The following is a 25,653-nucleotide window of genomic DNA, read 5'->3' on the forward strand; positions in this document are numbered from 1 at the left end:
TAAAACACTCTCAGATCCAGTAATCGGCTTGGCCATAGATGCCGAAAAGGCCTTTGACCGAGTTGAATGGCCTTTTCTATTCCAAATTTTAAAGAGGTACAACTTTGGCCCGTTTTATACAAACTGGATTAAAACCTTATATCATCAACCCACAGCTCGCATTTTAATTAATAACTCCCTCTCTAATAAATTCTCCCTACATAGAGGTACTCGCCAGGGCTGCCCTCTGTCGCCGCTGCTATTTAACTTAGCGTTGGAACCTCTCCTCTCTGCTATCCGACAATGCCCAACAATAACAGGAATTGAAACTACTTATTGTCATATCAAATTAGCAGCATACGCTGATGATGTCCTTCTCTTTATCCGAGATCCTGTTGCTTCCCTTCCCTCACTCGTTAATATTGTCTCTCATTACTCCAAGCTCTCTGGATACTTAGTTAACTGGGAAAAATCAGAAATTTTCCCTCTTAATGATCTCATTTACCCCTCAGACCTCGCCAAATTTCCCTTCACGTGGTCACACGGAGCTGTAAAATACTTGGGAGTGCTAATACATAAAGATCCAACTCAAACTCAAGATCTAAACATATCTAAAATTAAAAGCTTAGTTCATAACACCCTGTCTCGTTGGTCTCCATTCTTTCTTTCATGGTGGGGCAGAATAGCTTCCATCAAAATGACCCTTACTCCTCAGATAAACTACACCCTCTCAATGCTTCCCTCCTTATGCAAGAAGAAATTTTTTCACTGGTTGAATAAGAAAATATCTGACTTTGTGTGGAATAACAAAAAACCTCGTATTGCTCTCGATAAACTGAAAGCCTCTAAAATTAATGGGGGTCTGAATGTACCTGATTTTCATTTTTATTATATCGCATCATTGGCCAAATATGGTGCCTACTGGATTACTAACACTAGTACCCAAGATTCACCAACCTGGTTTGACCTGGAACGATTTTTATGTGCACCACTACATGTTTCATGCTTGTTGACGGTGCCAGTACCCAAACTCTTGAGAAAATACTCCTTATTGAGCGCAACGCAGCATGCCCTTCATATACTAGACACAATCGCAAAGATTTCAATTAAAGACAGTCCACTCTTGTCCATTTGGAACAACCCCAAAATCCAAATCAATAGTAAATCTCTTTCATGGAAGAGGTGGCAGTGGGCTGGTTTGTGGTCTCTCCATCAGATAACCACTCTCACTTCGTTTGTTCCCTTTGATACAATTTGCTCTACTTACTCGTTGTCTCCTTCTGCTTACTCACAGTGGCTTTCTCTTACTGAGATGTTATCTTCTATGTCTATACGCTTTGATTATATGACATCCACTCACACTTTGTATCACTGGTCCACATTGGCTATATCAAAAGGTAAAGCGATATCTCTCTTTTATAGTATTCTAAGAGATCACTCTTTTACATTTTCCTCTCATTCCATGAAACATTGGGAACCTATGCTGACAACTTCACTTTCTGATGTTGACTGGGAACTCTTTTGGTCCTCGACAAACCGACCTCTTTTATCATCCAGAGTCTCACAATCAATGTTCTTCATTATGTGGAATGCGGTATGGACACCTTTTCGGATGTGGAAAGCTAACCTAAAACAAGACTCTATATGTTGGAACTGTATGAAAGAAGTTGGGACTCTTGATCACATGCTTTTCCATTGTGCTCAAGTTCGTTCCTTTTGGACGTGCATTTGGGACACCATAAAGTCTATTACCAATTGTTCAGAAGAAATTTCCTTTGACACTATAATTCTCCGATCTCAACACCCTTGTTTTACACAGTCTAACTGTCCTCCTAAACTCATTGATGCAATGTTTGTGACTGCCCTTATGCAAATCTTGAAAAATTGGAAGTCCTCTTCACTACTAAACTATACCTTCTGGTGGAATTCTTTGAGCATGTATCATAAATTTGAATCATATGCTTATGAAAAGAAAAATATAATTCGACTTTCCAAAAATTTGATACAATGTAAATCACCCTGGAAATTCCTAGACTCATATGTTAAATCTATTTCATAGACACTCCTCTCTTCTTCTTCTTCCTCTTCTTTTTCTTCCTTCAATTTCTCTTTCCTCTTATCTTTCCTTTTACTAATTTTTCATGAACAGTCCTAGTACTTTAGATCTTTTAAAACGATTCAATTCTACAATGCACAATGTAACTGAATATTAGTTATACTAAATGTTTTGTTTTATATTTTGATACCATGTACTTGAACTGTTTCCTATATTTTTTCAAAAAATCAATAAAAAATATTGAACTCAAAAAAAGAAACCATTTTCATCACTGAATTCTGGGTAAGTTGTTGCCCTCTGATTTCAGTGGACCTTATGCCTTAGAATAATATTTATTGTTCATTGAAAGTTTCTATAACAGTGTTCCTTTTTACACCTATGGACCGGCAGAAATAAAAGAATTATTTTGTGGACCGGCATTGGACCGCAGACCGGCGGTTGAAGAACACTGGGCTAAGTCATGGGCCAGACCCTGCCCATCTCTACCCAATCTCCACCCCAGACCTAGCCCCCATAGTCCTAATTGTAACACTATTTTTTCCATTCATTTTTCATATATACACACACAATATAACTTATTAACGCATCGATCACACTGTGGACTGGCAGTTGAAGAACACAGTTTTGGGCCTGATGCACATGTTGGCCTTGTGGACTGGCAGGAAATTTCTGTGGACCGGCACCAGTCCATGGACCGGTGGTTGAAGAACTCGGTTCTATACCACTACTAATCACTGGGGAGTCAATTCATAGTAATAGTCTAGGTTACTGATGAGGGAATGAACCAATTTCCATAGAGTATCCTTGTGAACAGATATTTCATAGAACAAATCTATTGTAGTTAAGAAACATTTCATGAGAGGTTAATATATTATCAAGTGTTACTCTTAAGATCTTTAGGGTGGATACATTAAGTTCCTGTATGCCTGCAATAAGTTTAGAACGTGTGAGTACTAGGCAATTCTTCCTGAGAGCAGCAGAGCTCTCGATTTGTCTGGGTTAGATTAGCAGAAAGCCAGTCTTGCCAACATCCAATTTATAAATAAAGAACATTATGGGCTCCTTTTACTAAGCTGCGATAGCGGTTTTAGTACACGCTAGACGCTAATGCCAGCTAAAATTCTGCACGCGCTAAAAACGCTATCGCAGCTTAGTAAAAGGAGCCCTATATCTTATCAGAATTCTGAATTGAAAATACAAAGAATCTGTATGTGATCTGCATAAACAAAAGATGCCAGTTTTAAGAGTCCATTTCTAAACTGTCTAATGCAACTCTTGGGACATAATGATAACTATGGCCTAACTGTATTCACAGCTGTACTGATCTACCTGTACCAGCAACTCTATTGAATGTCCGTGTCAAACTAAACTGTCCATTGTAACTTCCTGGGTAACTGACCCAACCTCTTGTAATGTAATTTATTTTTATTTTATTTGTTTCTTCCATTTGTGCTTCGCACATACCTATACAAGCTCTAGACGACATTACAGAGGAAGGGGTTAGAAGAGGGTAGGGAGGACTATGGAGGGCAGGAAGGAGTGGCGAGGAGGGAAGCATGCAGAATATTTCATAGAAACTCCTAACTTTACAGATAGCACCATCTATGTAAATGATATCTGAATGAATTAAAGTAATATGTAAAAAGGAATACAAGGGAGGAACCGTTAAACAATAGAATTCAGTGGTAAAAACAATGGAATAAAATTTAAAATAATTCATAAACTGGAAAAAAAAAATCAAATAAGTCTGACAGAAGTCCAATTTCCTGAATCAGCTCTGTAATCTGACCTTCAGCTGAATAGGTAAAGGCAGAATAGAAAATCTGATTAAATACCTACGTGATATAAATGCGCACGAGTTGAGTCTCTTTCATTAGAAAGGAAGCTCTGGAATGAGAGGGCATAGGATGAAGTTAAGAGGTGACAGGCTGAGAAGTAATCTGAAATACTTTTTTACAGAAAGGGTGGTAGATGCATGGAACAGTCTCCCGGAAGAGGTGGTGGAGACAGAGATTGTGTCTGAATTTAAGAAAGCCTGGGATAGTCACGTGAGATCTCTTAGAGAGAGGAAGAGATAATGGTTACTGCGGATGGGCCATCTGGCCTTTATCTGCCATCATGTTTCTATGTAAATGTTTTACCAGCAGTAAATGTATCGTATTGCCAACGTAGGTTGTGCTACACATTTTCAAAAATGCATAGCCCCCATAGGCATCCTTCGGTACACTTTCTTCGAACTGTTTACATTGGCATATTTTGAGGCATCACCATTGATGTGCTATGTGTTTTTGAATACTTTTAGGATGCTTTGCTCAGGGAGTGAAGATCTACCAATTTTATATTAAGCTTCTACATTTAGTCCTGGGTTTGTGAAATATGTCACTGCTCTAGACATTTTGGCCTGGATTCTAGTAACAGCATCCCACCACCGTCTAACTAATCAATCAGAATGCACATTTTCTAAAACTATCAATGCGGCGAATGGCGCCTTCGTTGAAGGCACCGTTCATAGAAACATAGAAACATAGAAATAGACGGCAGATAAGGGCCAAGGCCCATCAAGTCTGCCCACCCCAGTGATCCTCACTATCTATCTTTGCGGATAGATCCCACATGTCTATCCCATCTGGCCTTAAAATCCGCCACACTGGTGGCCTCAATAACCCGAAGTGGAAGACTATTCCAGCGATCAACCACCCTTTCAGTGAAGAAGAACTTCCTAGTGTCACTGTGCAGTTTCCCGCCCCTGATTTTCCACGAATGCCCCCTTGTTGCCGCGGGACCCTTGAAGAAGAAGATGTCTTCTTCCACCTTGATGCGGCCCGTGAGATATTTGAATGTCTCGATCATGTCTCCCCTCTCTCGACGCTCCTCGAGTGAGTAGAGCTGCAAATTCCCCAACCGCTCCTCGTACGGGAGCTCCCTGAGTCCCGAGACCATCCTGGTGGCCATTCTCTGGACCGACTCCAGTCTCAGCACATCCTTGCGGTAATGCGGCCTCCAGAATTGCACACAGTACTCCAGGTGCGGTCTCACCATGGATCTATATAGTGGCATAATGACTTCAGGTTTACGGCTGATGAAACTCCTGCGTATGCAACCTATGATTTGCCTTGCTTTGGATGAAGCTTGCTCCACTTGGTTTGCCGACTTCATGTCTTCCCTGACAATCACTCCCAAGTCTCTTTCTGCTACAGTTCTTGTCAGGATCTCGCCATTTAGGGTGTAGATCTTGCATGCATAAGGACACCTGAAGCTGGCGTGGGTGTAGTTTACACCGGAAGTGGCCTTGGGTATCTTTAGGCTGTAGGCCTGTAAAATGTAAAATTTTTCCCTCAAAAGTCCTTCACTGAGTGTTTATTTAACTATGTATTCATTATTGAGACCATATGATGTAAGGGGCAGAACTTATTTAGGTTTTATTAAAACCTGGTGTTGGTCACCTAAGAGTTTTCTGCCCGGGGCCATGAAAGCCATCAATGTTCCGATTTAGGCCCGTACTGAGGCGTCTCAAGTTCACTTATTATAGTTATTATCAATTCATTCGTAGCCAGTGAATGTTCTCTGGAAGTCACATACAGGGTACTGCCAATGCTTTTTTCGTCTTGCTACATTTTTGTGTTTTTTTTAAATAGCCGCGATTCTATCAACAGTGCCGATGCGTGATTGACACACAATCAGGGCCCAGTTATGGGCAGCCACTGATACCGGCACCATTTATAGAAACCGGGCTTTTGTTTAAAATGTTTATATGCCAACATTCACAACTTTTCTAAAATGGCACTGCATATCAACCAACTCACCATTAACTGCCTCATTATGAGCACCTTCAAAAAGTGCAAATAATATGGTACGGCATGATTCGCCTATGCTGAACCTATCCTGACTCACTCATTCCCAATTATGTCGATCTCGGGGATCAGTAATTTTGTTTTTCAGTACAGACTCGGCCATCTTGCCCTGCACCACATCAGGCTTATCAATCTACAGGTTCCTGGATCACACCTGAAGGCGGCACTAGAAAAGGTTCAAAGAAGAGCGACCAAGATGATAAAAGGGATGGAACTCCTCTCATATGAGGATAGACTAAAGAGGTTAGGGCTCTTCAGCTTGGAAAAGAGACGGCTGAAGGGAGTTATGACTGAAGTCTACAAAATCCTGAGTGGAGTAGAATGAGTACAAGTGGATTGATTTTTTACTGCATCAAGATTTGCAAAGACTAGGGAACACTCGATGAAGTTACAGAGTAATACTTTTAAAATCAATAGGAGGAAATATTTTTTTTCACTCAGAGAATAGTTAAGCTCTGGAATGCATTGCCAGAGGATATGGTGAGAGCAGGTAATGCAGCTGGTTTTAAAAAAACGTTTGGACAAGTTCCTGGAGGAAAAGTCTATAATCTGCTATTGCAACAGACATGGGGGAAGTCACTGCTTGCCCTGGACGGGTGGCATGGAATGCTGCTAGTATTTGGGTTTTTGCCAGGTACTTGTGACTTGGATTGGCCTCCATGAAGACTGGATAGTGGGCTAAATGGACCATTGGTCTGATCCAGCAAGCCTATTCTTATGTTCTAGTTAAAATTGTTACATTGGTCAAAATTTCTAGTCCTCAAGTACTGAGGATGTATTACTAGGAATGGGTTAGCAATTTCATATTTGAATTCTTTCAGGATTCTGGAATTAGGGGGGAATTCATCAAGCAATGCTAACTGATTTAGTGCATAACCACATTAGGACCATTATTTGATAACCACATTTGATGTCCATTATATTCCTATGGACATCTTAGCATTTAGCATGCACCAAATCGGTTAGCGCTCTTTGATGAATTCTCTCCCCTTAATGCCATCTGGTCCTAGTGATTTACTACTTTCCTCTGTTGATCTATTCTTCTTTACTTACAGTGATTTTATTTCAATTGTTCTGAATCATCACCATCAAAGGTTTCCTTTGCGAGCATGACTCCAAGATTCTCCTCAGCAAAAACAAAGACAAAGAAATTATTTCGTTTTTCTGCTCTTACCTTACTTATTCTCTGTGAGCAATCCTTTTACTCCATGGTCATCTGGTGCTCCAATTGACTGCCTCAGAGTTTTGTTTTGTTTTTGCTTCAGATGTGCTTGAAAGTTTTTATTATTAGCTCAAGTTTCTTTTCAAAGTCTCTTAACTTGCCTTATTAATTTTTACCTTATTCAACAGAATCCTCTTGTAGAAGCCTCTTCAGTCTAGATAACTCTAGAAGCTTTTTATCAAAACTATTATGCATGCATGCAGTTTCCCACCTGACTGTCTTGCAGGATCTCTTCAGTCTTTAATAAAGCTTGGAATAGAAGACACTCTAGAAAGGATTGGTGAGTGGGTATATGAGAACGGTTCATAGACAAAAGCGCGCGACGACAACCCAGCGCAGACAACTGAGCGCAAGGCGGAAGCGTGCCGAAGAAAAACTGTATTTTAAGGGGCTCCGACGGGGGGTGTTGGTGGGGAAACCCCCCCCCCCACACACTTTACTTAACAGAGATCGCGCCGGCGTTGGGGGGGTTGGGGAGGTTGTAACCCCCCTCATTTACTGGAAACTTAACTTTTTCCCTCTTTTTTAGGGAAAAAGTGACGTTTTCAATATAATGTAGGGGGTTACAACCCCCCAAACCCCCCACAATGCCGGCGCGATCTCTGTTAAGTAAAGTGGTGGGGTTCCCCCCCACATCCCCCGTCGGAGGCACTCCCCCCAGACAGCGATTGGCTGGCCCAGAACTTCCTCTCCGACGTTAGAATTGACGCCGGAGGTGAAGTCTTGTGGGCCCTGCACTTTTTCCCCGCCCAGCAGCCCGCCTCAACTTTTGCCTCCACGCAGCGGGCCGGCAAAGCACAACCAATGAGAGGAGACTTAGCTCCTCGCCCACCAGTGAGCCCGCATGATGGATTGAAGTCATGTTGCCGGCCGGGTTAAGTTCGCCCTGGGGTTTGGAGATCGCCTCGCTGGAGTGACCCTGTGGGGGAGCCGGTGCCGGGATGCGGTTGTTAGACGGAGCGCTTTTTCATAGGGAGGGTAGCTGGCTGTGCATCCCCTTGGGGCATGCACCCGGGGCAGACCTCCCCCCCATGCACACCCCCCCTTGGTACGCCACTGCACTTTACTTCCTTTTTAACAAATTCAGGCCTGTGAAGAGAGATGCCTCAGAGCACGCTGCTTCTGTTGTTCTGTGCAAGAGCTGGTAGTTTGTGCTGTCTGTGGGTGTGAAGGAAGAAATTGCAGAAAAGGCTCGCCTCGAACAACACCCAGAGATTAAGCTGCAGTGCCACTGCTCAGAACCCACAACTGGCACTCTTCATGTTTAGAAAGGTATAATGCTGGCTTGAGAGAGTAAGGGTTAAGAAAGGGGTAGATGGGAGAGGTGGAGGGCAGAAAGAAGGAGGAGGAAGGTTATGATATACAGAAATATCACTTTGGCTTGCCTCCCCTGTGCCCTTCCATCTAATACCTTTGTCTAGTGATAGAAATATGATGGCAGATAAAGGCCAAATGGCCCATCCACTCTGTCCATCCATAGCATCCACTATCTCCTCCTCTCCCTATTGGCTAAGGCTCTTTACACCTGCATTGTGATGTCATAGAGTTTTATGAATCTCAAGAAAACCCGAACAATGGGAGCTAACAAAACTAGAAAAAAGCAGATCTCCCAAGCCCCAAAACAGAAACTGTGATCAGGGGAAGGGACGCCCACAGAGACGAATGAAGTAGAAAACTACTTCAGTTTTCTACTTCATTCGTCTCTGTGGGCAGTCCCTTCCCCTGATCACAGTTTCTGTTTTGGGGCTTGGGAGATCTGCTTTTTTCTTTTTTTTATAGAGTTTTATGAAACATGATGGAAGATAAAGGCCAAATGGCCCATCCAATCTGCCCATCTGTAGTAACCATTATCTTTTTCTCTCTCCGAGAGATCCCACGTGCCTATTCCAGTCCCTCTTGAATTCAGACACAGCCTCTGTCTCCACCACCTCTTCTGGGAGACTGTTCCACGCATCTACCACCCTTTCTGTAAAAAAGTATTTCCTTAGATTACTCCTGAGCCTATCACCCTTTAACTTCATCCTATGCCCTCTCATTCCAGAGTTTCCTTTCAACTGAAAGAGACTCGACTCGTGCACATTTACATCACGTAGGTATTTGAACGTCTCTATCATATCTCCCCTGATGTAGGTGAGAATTCTTGTTTTTTTCAGCCTCTATTGAATTCCTCTATTTTTGTGACGAATATCTCTTTTTTACAGTACCTGCTGCTCAGCAGTCTGGAGATTTCGCAGCAGTCAGCTGCCAGAGGCCAGATTCATTTTGGAATAAATCGAGCCTCTAGACTTTATGACCCTGAACCGTGAAAATGTTTCTCCTGTCTCGGTGCCCCCTGTGCAGACATAATTTAGCAGAGCGAGAATGAGAAGCCACTGGAGATAAAGCGTTTATGCTAAAACGTTGTGAGGAAGTAGAGGTCACCGTGCTTCAAATGTAGGTCAAGTGAAATTCTGCGGGAGAGGTGTTGCGGATCAGCTGATGTGCTTCTTTCCATTGCAACTTTTAAAAACAAACGAGATCGCTGTCTTTCGTGCTCTGCCTCTTCCTTGGTTCTGGTTGCTCCCCCAGTTACCACTCAGGCTTCAGTCATTTGTCTGCCAGAGTAATTTCAGCATTGCTGACAATTGTAGGTGGCAGTGCTAGATGGAAAAAAGGCTTATAGTTCATCAGATCATCGTTGTCAGCTTAGTGTTGGCATCGCACCATTGTGTTTGCCATTAGGAATTACTGAATCTCATTTTTGAAGAAACATAGAAAGTGACGGCAGAAAAGGGCCAAGGCCCATCAAGTCTGCCCACTCTATTGACCCACCCCCTAGCTACCCTTTGAGAGATCGCACTCTGATGACCCATCCCCTCTTAGAGATCCAACATGAGCATTACATTACAGATTTCTATTCCGCCATTACCTTTCGGTTCAAAGCGGATTACAAAAAGAGTTATGGAAGAAGGGTTACAACATTAGATCAGAGAAGGTTTCCAAGAGAGGGAAAAGTAGGATCTGGGGTTAGGGAGGGGATGGTAAGAGGGGGGTTAAGCTTTATCATGGTATTAAGCTTTATTAAGGGATTTCTTGAAGAGTATAGTTTTTATTTCCTTTCTGAACCTCTTGTAGTCTGGGGTTGTTGTCAATAGGTTGGAGACTTGGTTGTCTATATTCGCTGCCTGAGTGGCCAGTAGTCCGTTGTATAGTTTTTTCCATTTTATTTCTTTCATTGGTGGGTAAGTGAATGGGGTGTGTGTTTTTCTATGCCTGGTAGAGGTGGTTTGGATGAGCATCCCATCTGTTCTTAAAATCTGGCACGCTGCTGGCCTCGATCACCTGTACCGGAAGCTCATTCCAATTGTCAACCACTCTTTCGGTGAAGAAGTATTTCCTGGTGTCGCCATGAAACTTCCCGCCCTTTATTTTCAGCGGATGCCCCCTTTTGGCCGAGGGTCCTCTAAGAAAGACTGAAGTGCCAGCACATTCCTGTTTGAGCAGTTTAAGCAGAGTATCGGTTAACTTATGTGTAAAGAAACATTCTCACAAATGTGTTTTATATGCCAGCCAAGTGAGAGGTAATAATATAGCTGATTGCGCTGGTGCAAAATTTGCCCTGGACTCTGCCTTACATATTTTCCCTTTGAAAATGATCTTAAGAAAACTAGCAGCTTACAATACATTTAAGTGAAAATAATTTTTTATTGAACAAGCAAGAGAAAAAAACAACAGAACCATCAGAGATACAATATCTGTTCAAGAAATATACAATAGCCCCCAACTCCGCCCCACCCCCCCAGATCCAACCATCCCACCCAACACCCAAAATCCACTGTCCCTGCTACGACAAAAATCAAAGTGATACAGAGGTAAAGGGCAGCTGCCACGCCAAACCAAGACTATGGACAGAAGTACAACAAAGTGACACAAAGCATGAAACCGGAGATCTTTCTCAACTTGTGCTGGTAAAGAGTTCCATATTCTGGGCACGGTAACAGCAAAGATCGTATATATGGGCAGTTAAACATAGCCGGTGAAGTGCAATATTCAGACCTTCCCTGGCCATTTCTCGCCATTTAAGCTGATAAGAACAGATACTACACTTGATCTTAGCCAAAAGGCTGAGAAGCGATATTTCTCGCCATTTAAATTGCTTTGAATATCTACCCCAGGGTGTCTTGAAAAAATTCTCGAAAATTCTACCCGCGAGCTTTCTGGATCTTTCCACATGATGACGTAATAGCTCTGTGGAGTGAAACCCCAAGCTACTTTCCTGGGCACACCTGGTTGACAGAGCTCTTTCTTGAGCTTTAGTCAATGTGCAAATGTGCACCATTGCTTGTGACAGTCTTGTGTGAAACGGCCGCCCAAGGAACTCCTGCCCTCCTCCGTGACTGAAGATTTGTTCGTGTGTTTCTTTCCTTGACCTCAGAATCTCATATGCGCCTCGGGGTAAATTTTGGAGCGGCCGTAGTGGAGAGGGATTGCAGTTTTATTGCTCCTCTCATAATTGACTGTCTCATTTAAGATGCAGGCCCAAGCGCCTTCCTACTTCAATACGTTTTCATTTGCCACAGTGTTGCTGAAATGGTCAGGCTGCAGTTGGTGTGTGTTTGTACAAATACAACTTAGAAACAGCTGGGTTCACACAAGCGATTTACTGGGGCTTATTCTTGGACTACGAGGCTTTTTAGACTTGAGTTATTTAACATCTGTAACAGTCCTGTCTTGTTTTGCTTTTGTCTTCATTGTGTTAGTAATTGCCACATGCGTCGTGTAAATACTTCTTGGTCAAACACAGACTTACGAACATAAGCAGAATTATCTGAGAGCTGTTGAGATTTATATCAGTTTATGCCATAAGTGCAATTGGTCAAATGTAATCCTATGAGGAATTATTTTCATTCAACAAAAATATCTGGCTTTAAACATAGCAGGCTTGTACCACGCCCATGTCATGGTTTTTGTTTGACAAGATTCTGTATAAAAATCATATCATAAATAAAAATAGGACACCCCAAAGTGCCTTAAAACCATCCTAGTTCACTTATAAACAAATTTAAAAATCTTTTTAAAAACATACAGCTTGTTCAATTCATTAGCCTCAAACATAAAACAAATGTTTCCATTATAATAATAATAATAATAATAATTTATTTTCTTATATACCGCTCAGAGAAGACACAAAATACAGTAGAATTCAGTGGAATACAATATGATGCAGTACAATGTAATATAATGTAAAATAATACAGCAACATCCATAGTTTGCAGCCTACTCATCATACAGAGACGACATAGCGCAAAGCATAGGTGACAACATTTCAAAATGATTGGGGTGCTTCTTTCTAGACACACTCCACGAGCTTGCTCAATATTGGGGGTACTCAGCACCCACTGGCATCCACAGAGCTTGTTCCTATGGCTCCTAGGGGGCAAAGTAGCATCCGTGACTTCACCATCTCGATTGTTCTGTACAAAAAGGAGACGAATGCTTGGAACAACCAACTAGAAGAGGTAGTGTCAACTAAAAATGACCAAATTCAAGGGTGCTAGAGACAGAGAGAGAGAAAGAGATGATAGTGCTAAAAACAAGGTTCGGAAGCTGCACTCATGTAAACAACCCACTCCACTCCCTAAAGGAGATAGGTGTTAAGGAAACATGCAAAGCACAGATAAAGGAAGCATAAGCAAGGAAGGCCAAGAAGATAAACCAGCTGGGACTCTGAAAGATACAATTCGGAAGCCCACTGGATCAACGCAGGCAGACTGGTGGCGCTCAGATGCTGGCAGCCTGCCACTTATATAGGGGATCAAATTTTAGAAATTGTGATTTTGGCGTTGCCTAGTTGGTTTTGTAGATAGATTACTGCAAAGCTTAGTGGTCACGCTTGAGGATCTGGATGTTGAATTAAATATGGCAACCAGACCCGGCGCCCTCACCCCCAAAGCTTAAGCTTTCTCCCCTTCTATTTCAACGCCCGTAGTCCGGCGTTGCTCCCTCTCCTCTTTCCTTACATCCTCCTTATCCCACGGCCCTCTAAACATTACCTTGCTTGCTGGCAGCAATAGCATGCACAGCCAGCCTTGGGTTTTCCCTCTGCACTACAGAAGGGGTGAGGGCTTCACATTAAATGGTGGCTGCCACTGCTAAGTACTGGGACCTGCCCCTCCTTTTTTAACCACCTTGGGAGATATGGATCACATTTGAGTTATAGTAGGAGACTGTCAACTATTCTATAACTTGTGCACGCAACTTTGTGCGGTGAATATAAAATTGTGCATACACGTTTATAGGATTGGGGAGGGATAGGTGGAAGTGATTTTGGTAAAGTGCTAGTTATAATGCAAGAATAGGTTGATCAAATCGGATGGGTGTAATTTGGTTTGTAGCTTTCAGGATTGTTAAACGAACGAGGCTCAGGGCTGGCCTGCTGCCAAAAGACAGCAAGTGCTCACATTATTCAAGGTTTAACATTTATGAGTCCTCTTTAGTGAGGCAAAGGCCTATGTCCCATTGTACACCCTTAACGGCTTTAATAGCTATCAACAAAAATAGATAAACCTGTTTTGAAAGAACTCAGTTATCTGTGGGCACAGGCTGGGAAGCCTCTAATTTAGCCACAGGAAGCATTTGAAAAGGTCAACACAGCAAATTATGCAAGGTGCATACAATAGGATCATATTCAGATCAGTGAGGGGGGGGGGGGGGTCACTTCTTGATTACATTTCAACACAGAAGTTTAGTTTGTATTGCTGTTGGGGAGTAGGAAGTTGAGTTGTGATGCATGAATAAGGTGACCATACGTCCCGTTTTGAACGGGACAGTCCTGTTTTCGGATCCCCTGTCCCGTTGTCCCCACACACAGCTTCGGGACGCCAAAATGTCCCGTTTTCAGGGACAGCGTCCCGAAGCTGTGTGCGGGGACAACGGGACAGGCGATCGCTTCCTGTCCCTCCCCTGCCGCACCAAAAAAAAAAAAAAAGCCTCCCTCCAGGCCCGATTTAAACTTCTCCCCTGGTCCACCGCCGCTGCTCCTCTGCTGCCACTACTTGTACCCGGAAGCCTTCTTCCCGACGTCAATTCTGACGTCGGAGAGGACGTTCCGGGCCAGCCAATCGCTGCCTGGCTGGCCCAGAACGTCCTCTCTGACGTCAGAATTGACGTCGGGAAGAAGGCTTCCGGGTGCGAGAAGTGGCAGCAGATGAGCAGTGGTGGTGGACCGGGGAGGAAGTTTAAATCGGGCCTGGGGGAAGGCTTTTGTTTTCCGGGGGGTGGGGGTGGGGGGGGGAAAAGGAGGTAGGCAGGCAGGCTGGCTAGCTGGCTGGCTCTGGGAGAGGGAGAAAGGTAGGCAGGCTTTGGGGGAGGCAGGCAGGCAGACTGGCTGACTTTGGGAGAGACAGGCAGGCTGGCTTTGGGGGAGGCAGGCAGGCTGGCTCTGGGGGAGGCAGGCAGGCAGACTGGCTGACTTTGGGGGAGACAGGCAAGCTGGCTTTGGGGGAGGCAGGCAGGCTCTGGGGGAGATAGGCAGGCAGGCAGGTTGGCTGGCTCTGGGGGAGGTAGGCAGGCAGACTGGCTGACTTTGGGAGAGACAGGCAGGCTGGCTTTGGGGGAGGCAGGCAGGCTCTGGAGTAGGTAGGCAGGCAGACTGGCTTTGGGGGAGGCTGGCTTTGGGGGAGGTAGGCCGGCAGGCTTTTTGAGAGGGGGTGGGACAAAGGCTAGAAGGCAGTGAGGGGACATAGGAAGGAGGGATGAAGGAAGGAGAGAAAACGGCAGAGAAGTGGGGGGTTGTAAGTAGAAGAAAGACTAGAGAGATAAAGGCCTGGACCAAAGGGGAAAGACAGGAGGCAGAAGCAGGACTTTGGGAGGTGCAGACAAAGGGGGAGAGCCCCTGAGGAAGAGCAGAGAGAGGCAAGATCATAACAGAGGAGGGAGAGAGGGAGACCTGGAACAAAAGTACAAAGGAGAACTGACACTGGATCTGGGGGCACTAAGATCATAGGAAGGAGGCACTGGGGGCACTAAGGACATAGAAAGGAGGCGCTGGGGACACTAAGGACATAGGAAGGCACTGGGGGCACTAAGGACATAGGAAGGAAGGAGGGAGGGAATAGAAAGGGACAACTGTTTGGCCTGAGTGCAGAAAGAAATGAAAGATAGGATGCACAGTCAGAAGGAAACGCAACCAGAGACTCATGAAATCACTAGACAGCAAAGGTAGGAAAAATGATTTTATTTTCAATTTAGTGATAAAAATGTGTCAGTTTTGAGAATTTTTATCTGCTGTCTATATTTTGCACTATATTTGTCTATTTTTCTATAGTTACTGAGGTGACATCATTGAAACCCCCCAAATATAAATGATAATTAACATTTTCTCTGCGTATAGGGTGCTTTGTGTTTTTTTAAATTTTATGGTTACTATTATGAAATAATAAGATATTGTGTGTACATGAAAAATGAATGGAAGAAATTGGGGCGGGGCTAGGATGGGATTGGGGGCAGGGCTAGAGCGGGATTGGGTTGGGGCTAGGGCGGGATTGGGGGTGGGACTGAATATTAATAGATGTCCCGTTTTGATGAAAAAAATAAATGGTCACGTTATGCATGAAGTCTCTGCCTCATGATAAAATGTTTTTCAGCTTCTTTTTTTTTTTTTTTTGCATGCTCGATGACGTGGTGTTCTATTGACCTACTTTTATTCATTGTGCTTCTAAGACACAGTGACTTCTGAGCATCTGAACCATATCTCGTCTAAGATCTTGAATAAGATTCTATTATTCTGTGTTCATTCCAGTGACCTTTTCATGTCTTTTGCCCAGGCTCCAAATCTTCATCTACGACTCTTCATTCGACTCATACACCTAGGGAGCCCCATTTCTTCTACCTATAAACTCTGGGAGTGATTTGCAGAACTTTTATGTGAATAAATAAATGTTTATTACTACTTCTATTACTTATCATTTCTACAAAGCGCTCTACTTTAACACGAGACAAACCCTGCTCAACAGAGCTTACAATCTAATTAAAACAGATAAATAGGACAAATAGGGATTAGGGAATTGCTCACAGAGGGAATGATAAAATAAACATGGATATTTTACAAGTGAGTAGGAGTTAGGAATTAAAAGCAGCCTCAAAAAAGTGAGCTTTAAGCCAGAGATGGAGCTTGACTGTCTCAGGCAGTCTGTTCCAGGCATTCAGTGCAGCAAGATAGAAGGGATGGAGTCTGGAGCTGGCAATAGAGGAGAAGGGTACAGATAAGAGAAACTTACCCGATGAACGGAGTTCCCAGGGAATATAGGGAGTATAAGGGAGGAGAGATACTGAGGAGGTGCAGAGTGAATGCACTTGTAAGTCAATAATAGGAGTTTGAAATGTCTGCGGAAATGCAATGAAGGGACTTGAGGAGAGGGATAGTAGCGCAAAATATAAGTCATGCAGGAGAATTTTGAATGGATTGAAGGGCTTCTTTAAAAAATTGTTCATTCCCAATGTGGCGGAGAACACATAAAGTATTGGGGGATGCGGTGGGGGGGATGTATAGCGTTTCGTTTTGAAATCTCTGTGCATTTTCATATACAGTACTCCCCCGATATTCATGGGGGTTCCATTCCAGGAACCCCTGTGAATCTTGAAAAACTGCAAATACGGTTCTTCATGGGGGAGACTGGAAAGGGCAGCGGGAGAGGCAGGAGAGAGCAGCCGGAGCGCCGGCGAGTGAAGGAAATCACTCGCTGTATGCACCGACCGCCTCTTCCTGTACTAAAGTTGGGCCTTACCAATCGGGAGCTGCGTCGGATATTTCATTATGCGCTAACCCTCGCGGCTGGCTAAAAAAACTAACGCCTGCTCAATGCAGGCGTTAGCGGCTAGCGCAGCAGGCGGTTTAATGCACATTAAACCCCCTACCGCAGCGTGATAAAAGGACCCCTAAATCTGTTGGGAAGCTTAGCCAATCTCTTGCGTTCAAACTGGTAGAAACTTGGAACAACCTCCCTGACTGATAGGTCAGCTACAACAATTTCATAAAGCCCTAAAAACTTTGTTATTTAAACAATATCTTAATGGTTTACCTACTGAAGTGACGAATTGAAAGCATTTTCACATTCATTTTCTCAGGTTCGCATTCTTTTACGTATTCTGCTCTTAATTATTTGTGAACAGAGTCGAGCTCTGTTAGGAAATGACCCAGTATATAAACCAAAGACTAGACTAGACTGGTTGCCATTAAATGCAAGGATTTATTTTAAGCTTTGTATTATGCCAGAGGTTGTTGCTCTTACCACTACTCCACTCTATACTATAAAGGCAGTTTCACATGGAACGGTCTTTATAGAAAATCAGCTTAAAGTCTTTTTCATGCCTATCTTTAGGCATGTCTCAAATGTCCAAATCCTGAATAAAGAACAATATAATGGATGCTTTAAATTTTTCAGAAAGCCTCAGCCCCACCACTCCACCGCTCAATACATTATGTGGTTCTCATCACCGGCTTTCAATTAATATGTTTTGCTTATATTTTAATTCTCTTTATTTTACTTTTTTATAAACTCCGTTAAAACTATAATTTAGCTAATTAATATTTAAGCCACTTATCTTTAAGCTGACATGACTCGGGAGATAAAGCACGGGAGTGCGAAACATGTCGGGTTGTCTCTCCCGAGTAAAATAAACAGAATTAAAATATAAGCCAAAATATTAATTGAAAGCCGGTGATGAGAACCACGTAATTCTTCCGCTACTAAGATGTATTGAGTGGTGGGGCTGAGGCTTTCTGGAAAATTTAAAGCATCCATTATATTGTTCTTTATTCGGGTTTTGGACATTTGAGACTGTTATAGTTATTCCGAATTGGATATTCTAAAAAATTCTACATCATTATTGAGTAACTTTAGGTATGAGCATTTATGCCTGCCAAAAGCTGGTGAAACTGTTCTCACCTAACTGCTTGGTCAGGCTCAGAAATGGAAATATCCTGTAACTCTGTGTCAAAATTCTGGGAATACCCATGACCCACCCGTGCCCTTCCCTTGGCCATGCGCCCTTTGAAGTTGCATGTGAGATGATTTAGATACAATAGGGGTACAAAGCAGATAGGTGCACAATCAGTAATTACACTTCCCCCTCCACATTTGTGAATTCCGCATCTACGGATTCGCTTATTCGCGGTTTTAAATTTTAAAAAATCTATTTTCTTTTTTCGGGCTATTTTAAGCCCTGTAAGCCCTCCCTTAAGCCTTATCTGGTGGTCTAGCCGGTTTTCGGGGCAGGAGCGATCTTCCCACGCTCCTGCCCCGTGCAGATCACTCACAGGAAATGGCTCGAGAGACTGCGGGAGCTCAAACCAGCCATTTCCTGTGAGCAATCTGCACGGGGCAGGAGCGTGGGAAGATCACTCCTGCCTGAAAACCCGCTAGACCACCAGATAAGGCTTAAGGGGGTCTTTCAGGGCTTAAAATAGCCGGGGGTTAGGGGCAGAACCGGCCTGATTATTTGCGGTTTTTTAATATTCACGGGCCGGCTCTGCCCCCTAACCCCCTTGAATACAGGGGTTAGGGGCAATTAAGGCCGATTCTTAAGGCCGATTCTTTGCGTGCATATCTGCAATCTGTGTTCAAAATTCTGCATTTACGTATGGGCGATTTGCATAGAAATTGGGGGCATGTGCCATGAGAGGACAAAGAAAAGATCACTGGGGGAAGATCCTGTCCCAGAAGGAAAAATAAGAAGTGTGAAGTTGCTGCTAGTTTCATATCTAATACTGGGAGAAAGACTGTAACCCAGAATCAGTCAAAGTGCATGTTGGAAACCTAAGTTCCCTTATGAAATACTAGCATAATCTGATATCAGCACGCCAAACATTTTGATGCCTCTGTGTATGGCCCCCTTGCAAATATGTGCTAAGAGAGTATTTGCAGAGTAGCACATGCAAATACTGTAGGCTAAAAACAAAACTTTTGTAAATGAACAACAACAAAAAAAAGGAAATAAAGCACCTGAACTGGAAAGACAGCATAAGAATAGACTTAGTGGGTCAGACCAATGGTCCATCAAGCCCAGTAGCCCATTCTCACGGTGGCCAATCCAGGTCCCTAGTACCTGGCCAAAGGAGTAGCAACATTCCAGAAGCCCAAAGAGTAACAAAAGATTCCAGAACCCCAAAGACTTTCAAGATTCCATGCTACTGATCCAGGGCAAGCAGTGGCTTCCCCCATGTCTTTCTCAATAACAGACTACATCAAAGAGGGCAAAGAGTCAAATATCCTCTAGAAACAATAAACTTTTACTCATAATGACAGGAGTTGCCATTCAACAAATTACAAGAAATTGGAAGAATTATGATAGACTAAATTATAATTTTTGGTGGAATTCATTGTGCCACATCTTTAAAATGGAAAGAATTTTAGCTATTCAGCAGGGACGGTCTAAAAGGTTTAATGATGTTTGGGAGCCATTAACAAATTATTGTAATGATTATAACTAATAATTTATTTCTTCCCCTTTTAATTATTGAAGTATAGGGTGGGGGGAGGGTAGGTTTGAGGTTTTCTAAAGTTATATGAAATTAAGTTATTTGGGAGAAGAGAGGGAAGAAGGAATTATTATATGAATATGCTTGATTAATAAGTGATATTAAAGTGTACAGAATTGTAATTTTTTAAATCACTTGTTGAAAGTTTAATAAAGAATTTTAAAAAAATAACAAAAAATAACATACGGACTTTTCCTCCAGGAAATTGTCCAAACCCCTCTTAAAACCAGCTACGCCACAGGTGTCAAAGTCGGTCCTTGAGGGCCACAATCCAGTCGGGTTTTCAGGATTTCCCCAATGAATATGCATGAGATCTATTAGCATACAATGAAAGCAGTGCATGCAAATAGATCTCATGCATATTCATTGTGGAAATCCCAAAAACCCGACTGGATTGCGGCCCTCGAGGAGGGACTTTGACATCCCTGAGCTACGCTATCCGCTCTTACCACAACCTCCTACGTGTTCCAGAGCTTAACTATACTCTGAGTGAAAAAATATTTCCTCCCATACTTTTAAAACCAATAGGAGGAAATATTTTTTCACTCAGAGAATAGTTAAGCTCTGGAACACGTTGTCAGAGGTTGTAAGAGCGGATAGCGTAACTGGTTTTAAGAAAGGTCAAGCAGTAGCTAAAGTAGTGGGTTCCAGGTTTTCGTTCAACATAGATTTTCAGAATCATATAACTGGGGACATTTGATCTGTGATGTATTTTGGTTTCAATAAAGGTTTTTCAATTTATTTTCCAGGATGCAGAAAGATGTTTGATAATATTACTTGTTGGCCTTCGGCATCAGTAGGACAAATTGTAGTGATTCAATGTCCGAAATACTTCAGCTTCTTTTCTAATACGCAAGGTAAGTTATGGTTCACTTTATGTAAACGTGGATGTGTACTTTAATGCCCATTTTTCCTTTTTTTAAATTCTTTATTAGTTTTCAAGTACGAATAGTGCAATACAGATACATGTCTGAACACATAACAAAACAGAAAGAAGCACTTTGAATTTACAGAATTTAAATTTAAAATCATCATTTCCCCCCCTCCCTTTTACTAATCAATGAAATAAACACACTTATTCATAGTACTATAAGATACCACTCCCCCCCCTCCCCCGTCCCATCCTGGATGTGCAAGGAAATCAAACCTATATTAAAGAAAAATATCAATTACATGGATGCAATAAAAGCTGCCAATGGGCCCCACATCAATTTAAATGCCTTATTATTCCTTAACAATTTCGCATTCATTTTTTTCATATTTGTAACTAGTGCATAAATTTGCCCACCAGAAAGGGATGTTGAGACGATCAGAGCTCTTCCAATTTTGCGTTATCATCTGAATGGCTATCCCTGCATAATCAAGAAAAGCCGGCATTTTTCCTGATACGACGGGGGTGGAAAACTTTATACACAGAGGCCCAGATTCTATAAATGGCGTCTTAAGTTAGGTGCCGGTAAGCGCCCTACCGGCAACTAACTTAAATTGAAAATGCTGTTTAAAAAAAGAAAAAAATATATATATCTAAAAGAGAAAATGTAAGTGCCTACCAGCGCCTAAAAAAAAAAAAGGCACTTGAATCAGGCCAACAGAAGTGCTTTATGATGCCTAACACCACTGTAGGCGTGGATAACACCGGAAGTGGCGTTAAGCATCGCAAATCGCTTCTGCAGGCACAATTCACATAAAAGGTATGCCTAGGGTTGCCAGATTTTCCTTCGGGAAAATACGGACCCGTGGCCACACCCCTCCAGGACTGCCCAGTTCCGCCTCTGTCATGCCCTGCTCCGCCCACAGCCCCGCCCCATACGGCATCCGTGCATGTGCAGACATGACACAGTGGCATTACGCGCGCATGACATCACCTCGTTGCATGCGCAGATGCCCCTTCCCAACGCGATTTTGTCTAGTGCCGGGTTTTGAATAGCCATCCGGGGAAATCCGGACATCTGCTAACCCTAGATATGCGCCAGAAATGTAGGCCTTGAAAACCTTGGCCTACGTTTACTAGGCCTACTTGTATCTTTATATGTTAATGTCTTTGTGGCGCAGTGGTTAAAGCTACAGCCTCAGCACCCTGAGGTTGTGGGTTCAAACCCATTCTGCTCCTTGTGACCCTGGGCAAGTCACTTAATCCCCCCATTGCCCCAGGTACATTAGATGGATTGTGAGCCCACCAGGACAGACAGGGAAAAATGCTTGAGTACCTCAATAAATTCAAGTAAACTGTTTTGAGCTTCCCTAGGAGAACAGTATAAAAATTGAATAAATAAATAGTGTGAAAAGTTTCAGCCACTGATAACCAGAGCTGGTATTGTAATGCCTCATTCCACCAATGCCTAAGAGCCAGCCTCATCAGTGATGTCACAATGGCTTGACTGTTCTCTACTTGGCTCACCTTTACTACATTATGATTTCTAGAGTGGCGCAGTGGTTAAAGCTGCAGTCTCAGCCCCCTGAGGTTATGGGTTCAAACCCACGCTGCTCCTTGTGTCCCTGGGCAAGTCACTTAATCCCCCCATTGCCCCAGGTACATTAGACAGAGAGGGAAAACTGTTTGAGTACCTGAATAAATGCATGTAAACCGTTCTGAGCTCCCCTGGGAGAACGGTATAGAAAAATAAATAAATAAAATAAAAAAATATATGTTCTGTCTTTGTCCCACCTTACTTTTATTTTCAAATTTTACATTTTTTAGCATTGTAAACTAACCAGATACATGTTGATTGTGGTATATCAAATTATAAATAAACTTGGAAACTTGGCAAAGTACCTAGAAAAATAAATAAAACATTCTGCCCACATACTTAATGGCAATGAGATCACATGATGTTAGATTGGATGCCTAAAAACAGGCATAATTATAGAATATGGGCCTAAGTGCCGATTGCAAAGTGCTAAAAGTGTGGATCTTAGTGCCACCTAAGGGCACTATTTTCTGAATCCAGCCCGTTTAGCTGCTGAAAATATCACCCCTTAAATGTCTAAGCTATACATTTACATGACGTCATGTCCAGAATGCCCCAAACGCACTCTCCATTTTTGGATGCATAACTTTGGCTGTATAATCAAGTTTCAAGTTTAATAAGGTTTTTGATCGATCGCTTAATCATATTTCTGAGCGATGAACATAATAAAAATTACAATATTTGGGGAACAATACAATACAATAATAATTTACATATCCAAACTTACCTGCTGAAGAGCTATGAAATTTTTTTTTTTTTTTTAACCCAAAACACTCATGGGGTTGGCAATGCTGCTGCCAATCGCATAAGTGTTTTGACTTTCTTGTTCTCTAAGGGCTCCTTTTACGAAAGTCTGCTAGTGTATTTAGCACAATTAGTGCGCACTAGCCAAAAAACTACCACCTGCTGAAAAGGAGGCGGTAGCGGCTAGCGCACACGGCATTTTAGCGTGCGCTAAACGTGCGTTAAAACCACTAGCGCACCTTTTGTAAAAGGAGCCCTAAGGTTCTTAATATTAATGTATCCATCATTTTGAATTATGCTTTCTAGTTAATCTTTTGTTAACTGCATTGAACTTTAATAATAATAATAATAATAATAACAGCTTATATACCACAATACCGTGAAGTTCTATGCGGTTTACAAAAGATTAAGCAAAGGTACAAATTGACTGACTTCAAGAGGGGAAGAAGAAAGAGAAGTAATAAGACAGGAAATTCATTGTTGAGGAGAAAAGTGATCAAAAGGACAGTAGGTCGCTATTGAGAGGAAAGAGATAAGTGGATCAGTTGTCAAGATGTTTTAGGAACAGGTGTGTTTTTAGACGTTTCCTAAATACCTCATAAGTAGAGGGCGAAAGTAATTGTTCTAGGTCTTTACCCCATGATGCTGCTTGGTGTGAGAGAAGGAATTCATGGTGTTTTTTCAGTTTGCAACCTCTCACTGGGGGGGAAACGAAGTTGGAATGTGAACTTCTCTTGTGTCTGTAGGTTGAGAAGGAGAAAAGGTCAATAATGTATTTGGGGGCAAGTCCGTGTAATGCTTTAAAGCAGAAACAGGCAAATTTGAACTTTACGCGTGCCTTCATTGGCAGCCAATGTAGCTGCCGGTAGTAGGGTGTCACGTGGTCAAATTTTTTTAGTCCAAAGATTAGTTTGACTGCCGCATTCTTTAAGGTAATTGCGGTTTAGAAATAAATTCTTATGTTATATTATGTTGACTTACCAATCCCAGAATGTTCATTTGGTACATCATGGTTTCAGAACGCTCTTGAGATTCATTTTTGAAAATGGGTGAAGAGCCATGCGCGCCTACAACTAAACAATGCCAAACAGTCTTGTTGTTATGTTAATCAGGTTTTCTATTCCGCCTTTACCTATTCAGTTCAAGATTGGATTACATTACAAGAGGTTGGGTCAGTTACCCAGGAAGTTACAATGGGCAGTTTAACACGGACATTCAATAGGGTTGCTAGTACAGTTGGATCAGTCCAATTATTAATACAGTTAGGTCATCGTTACAAATACATAGTTAGAAGTAGGTCATTGTTGGCCATTACTAAATTATGAAACTGGCATCTGTAAAACTTACACAGAATTCCCTGGATTCTCTAAAAGCTTCCCAGGGTATGGTTCCATAATTTTCACGTAAAATAGTTTGTTAGCAGGATCCAATAATTTAATTATTTGAGCTAACATGGTACTAATTATGGTTTCTGCATGGATTTGGCTGTGTGCTATTCTATAACAATGGATGCCTAAATTAGTTCATTTGCAACTCAGATGGAGGTGTGGAGATGAGAGGGACATGGACGGGTCAAGGGCATTCACAAGATTTAGGTGCAGCGGGCCCAACTCATGTATCGAGATTTAAACCAGGTTTCAGCAGGCGAAAATCCTTGCACCCAAAGTTGGGTATGGAAATCCAGGCTAAGCACTGTTCAAAAAAGGTGCTCATTCTGGATTGCCCTTTATTGCAGATTTTTCCCAGTGCCTAATTTTTGGGGCTATTTATAGAATCTAGCCCCATACGAGGGGGTGTTGAAAAGTTCTCAGCCCAACCAAGAAAAGATATGGTTAAATCAGTGATCTGAAACAATGGCACATGGGCACTTAACAAAATAAAATAACACGCTTTTCAGTTAGCCATTATGACATCACTAATGAGGTTGGCTTTTATTGGTTGAATGAGACATCATGACATCACAGTATCAGCTCTGGTTATCAAAGACTGAAAGCCTTCACACTATGAAAGACTGCTGAAAAGTTCTCAATCCAACCAAGAAGAGAATGATGTGGATATGATTCAATCAATGATCTGAAACAATGTCAAAACAGAGAATTTCGTTTCTGCAAATTGGTACTTAACAAAATAAGATAACATTCTTTTTTCAGCTACAGTGGCAAAAAAAAAAAAAAGCTCAGAATTTAGGAAGGTTGGTTGGGCTGAGAACTTTTCAGCACCCCTCTGTTGGAATTATGCTGGACTCTTGGCATGTCAGTGTCATGTAATTAAATAAACTGTTTGTTCTCTTAAGAGTAACGTCATTTCAAAAGGACCAGAGTCTTTCAGTTTCTAAAGCCTAACAAAGAAATACATACCTGCAGTTATTGTCACGGTTAAGCTACTGGCTTCGTTGGCAACTTCTAGCTCTTTTAATGGTTTGTTGGTTCGATTTCTATGGTGATTAACCCTAATTCTTTGTGCAATATTTTCAACAAGTATGTACTTACATTTTTCAGTGCCACAACCTGAAAAGAGAGCTTAAGATTTGGTTTCTGCAGTGGTTATTTAACAAAAAAACATTCAGAACTTAAACTTTGAAGAATGATGCATGCAATTCAGGCACTTAAATGCTTCCAGTGGGTATTCATTCATTAATCAGTTCACAATTTGCTTTGATGGTTGTCACAGATAACTAAAGGCTACAGAGAGCTCTGTTCCAAAGAGGGGGGCCCTATTGGGAATGCCTAGGAATATTTTGCAGTATGTTTCAATTTTGTCTCAGGGCATTTAAATGTAATTTTGGTTCAGCTGCTTACATGTAATGAGCCCCTGCT

General features: G+C 42.3%; 1 protein-coding gene and 1 pseudogene across 2 annotated transcripts in view; one reads left to right on the forward strand and one right to left on the reverse strand.

Annotated features, from left to right (window-relative positions):
• Positions 1 to 25,653, forward strand: part of VIPR1 (vasoactive intestinal peptide receptor 1) — a 418,060-nt gene that overhangs the window by 174,249 nt on the left and 218,158 nt on the right. For both annotated transcript variants that reach the window (XR_004538192.1, XM_033931776.1), the window contains exon 3: positions 20,375 to 20,482. Coding sequence is in view for 1 of the 2 variants with exons in the window: in XM_033931776.1 (XP_033787667.1) it covers positions 20,375 to 20,482 (108 nt within the window). In the remaining variant the exon portion in view is untranslated. The remainder of the gene's footprint in view (positions 1 to 20,374; positions 20,483 to 25,653) is intronic.
• Positions 11,058 to 11,223, reverse strand: LOC117356095 (annotated as a pseudogene).

The sequence above is a fragment of the Geotrypetes seraphini genome, chromosome 2 (assembly GCF_902459505.1).
Source record: "Geotrypetes seraphini chromosome 2, aGeoSer1.1, whole genome shotgun sequence".
Lineage (NCBI taxonomy): Eukaryota > Metazoa > Chordata > Amphibia > Gymnophiona > Dermophiidae > Geotrypetes > Geotrypetes seraphini.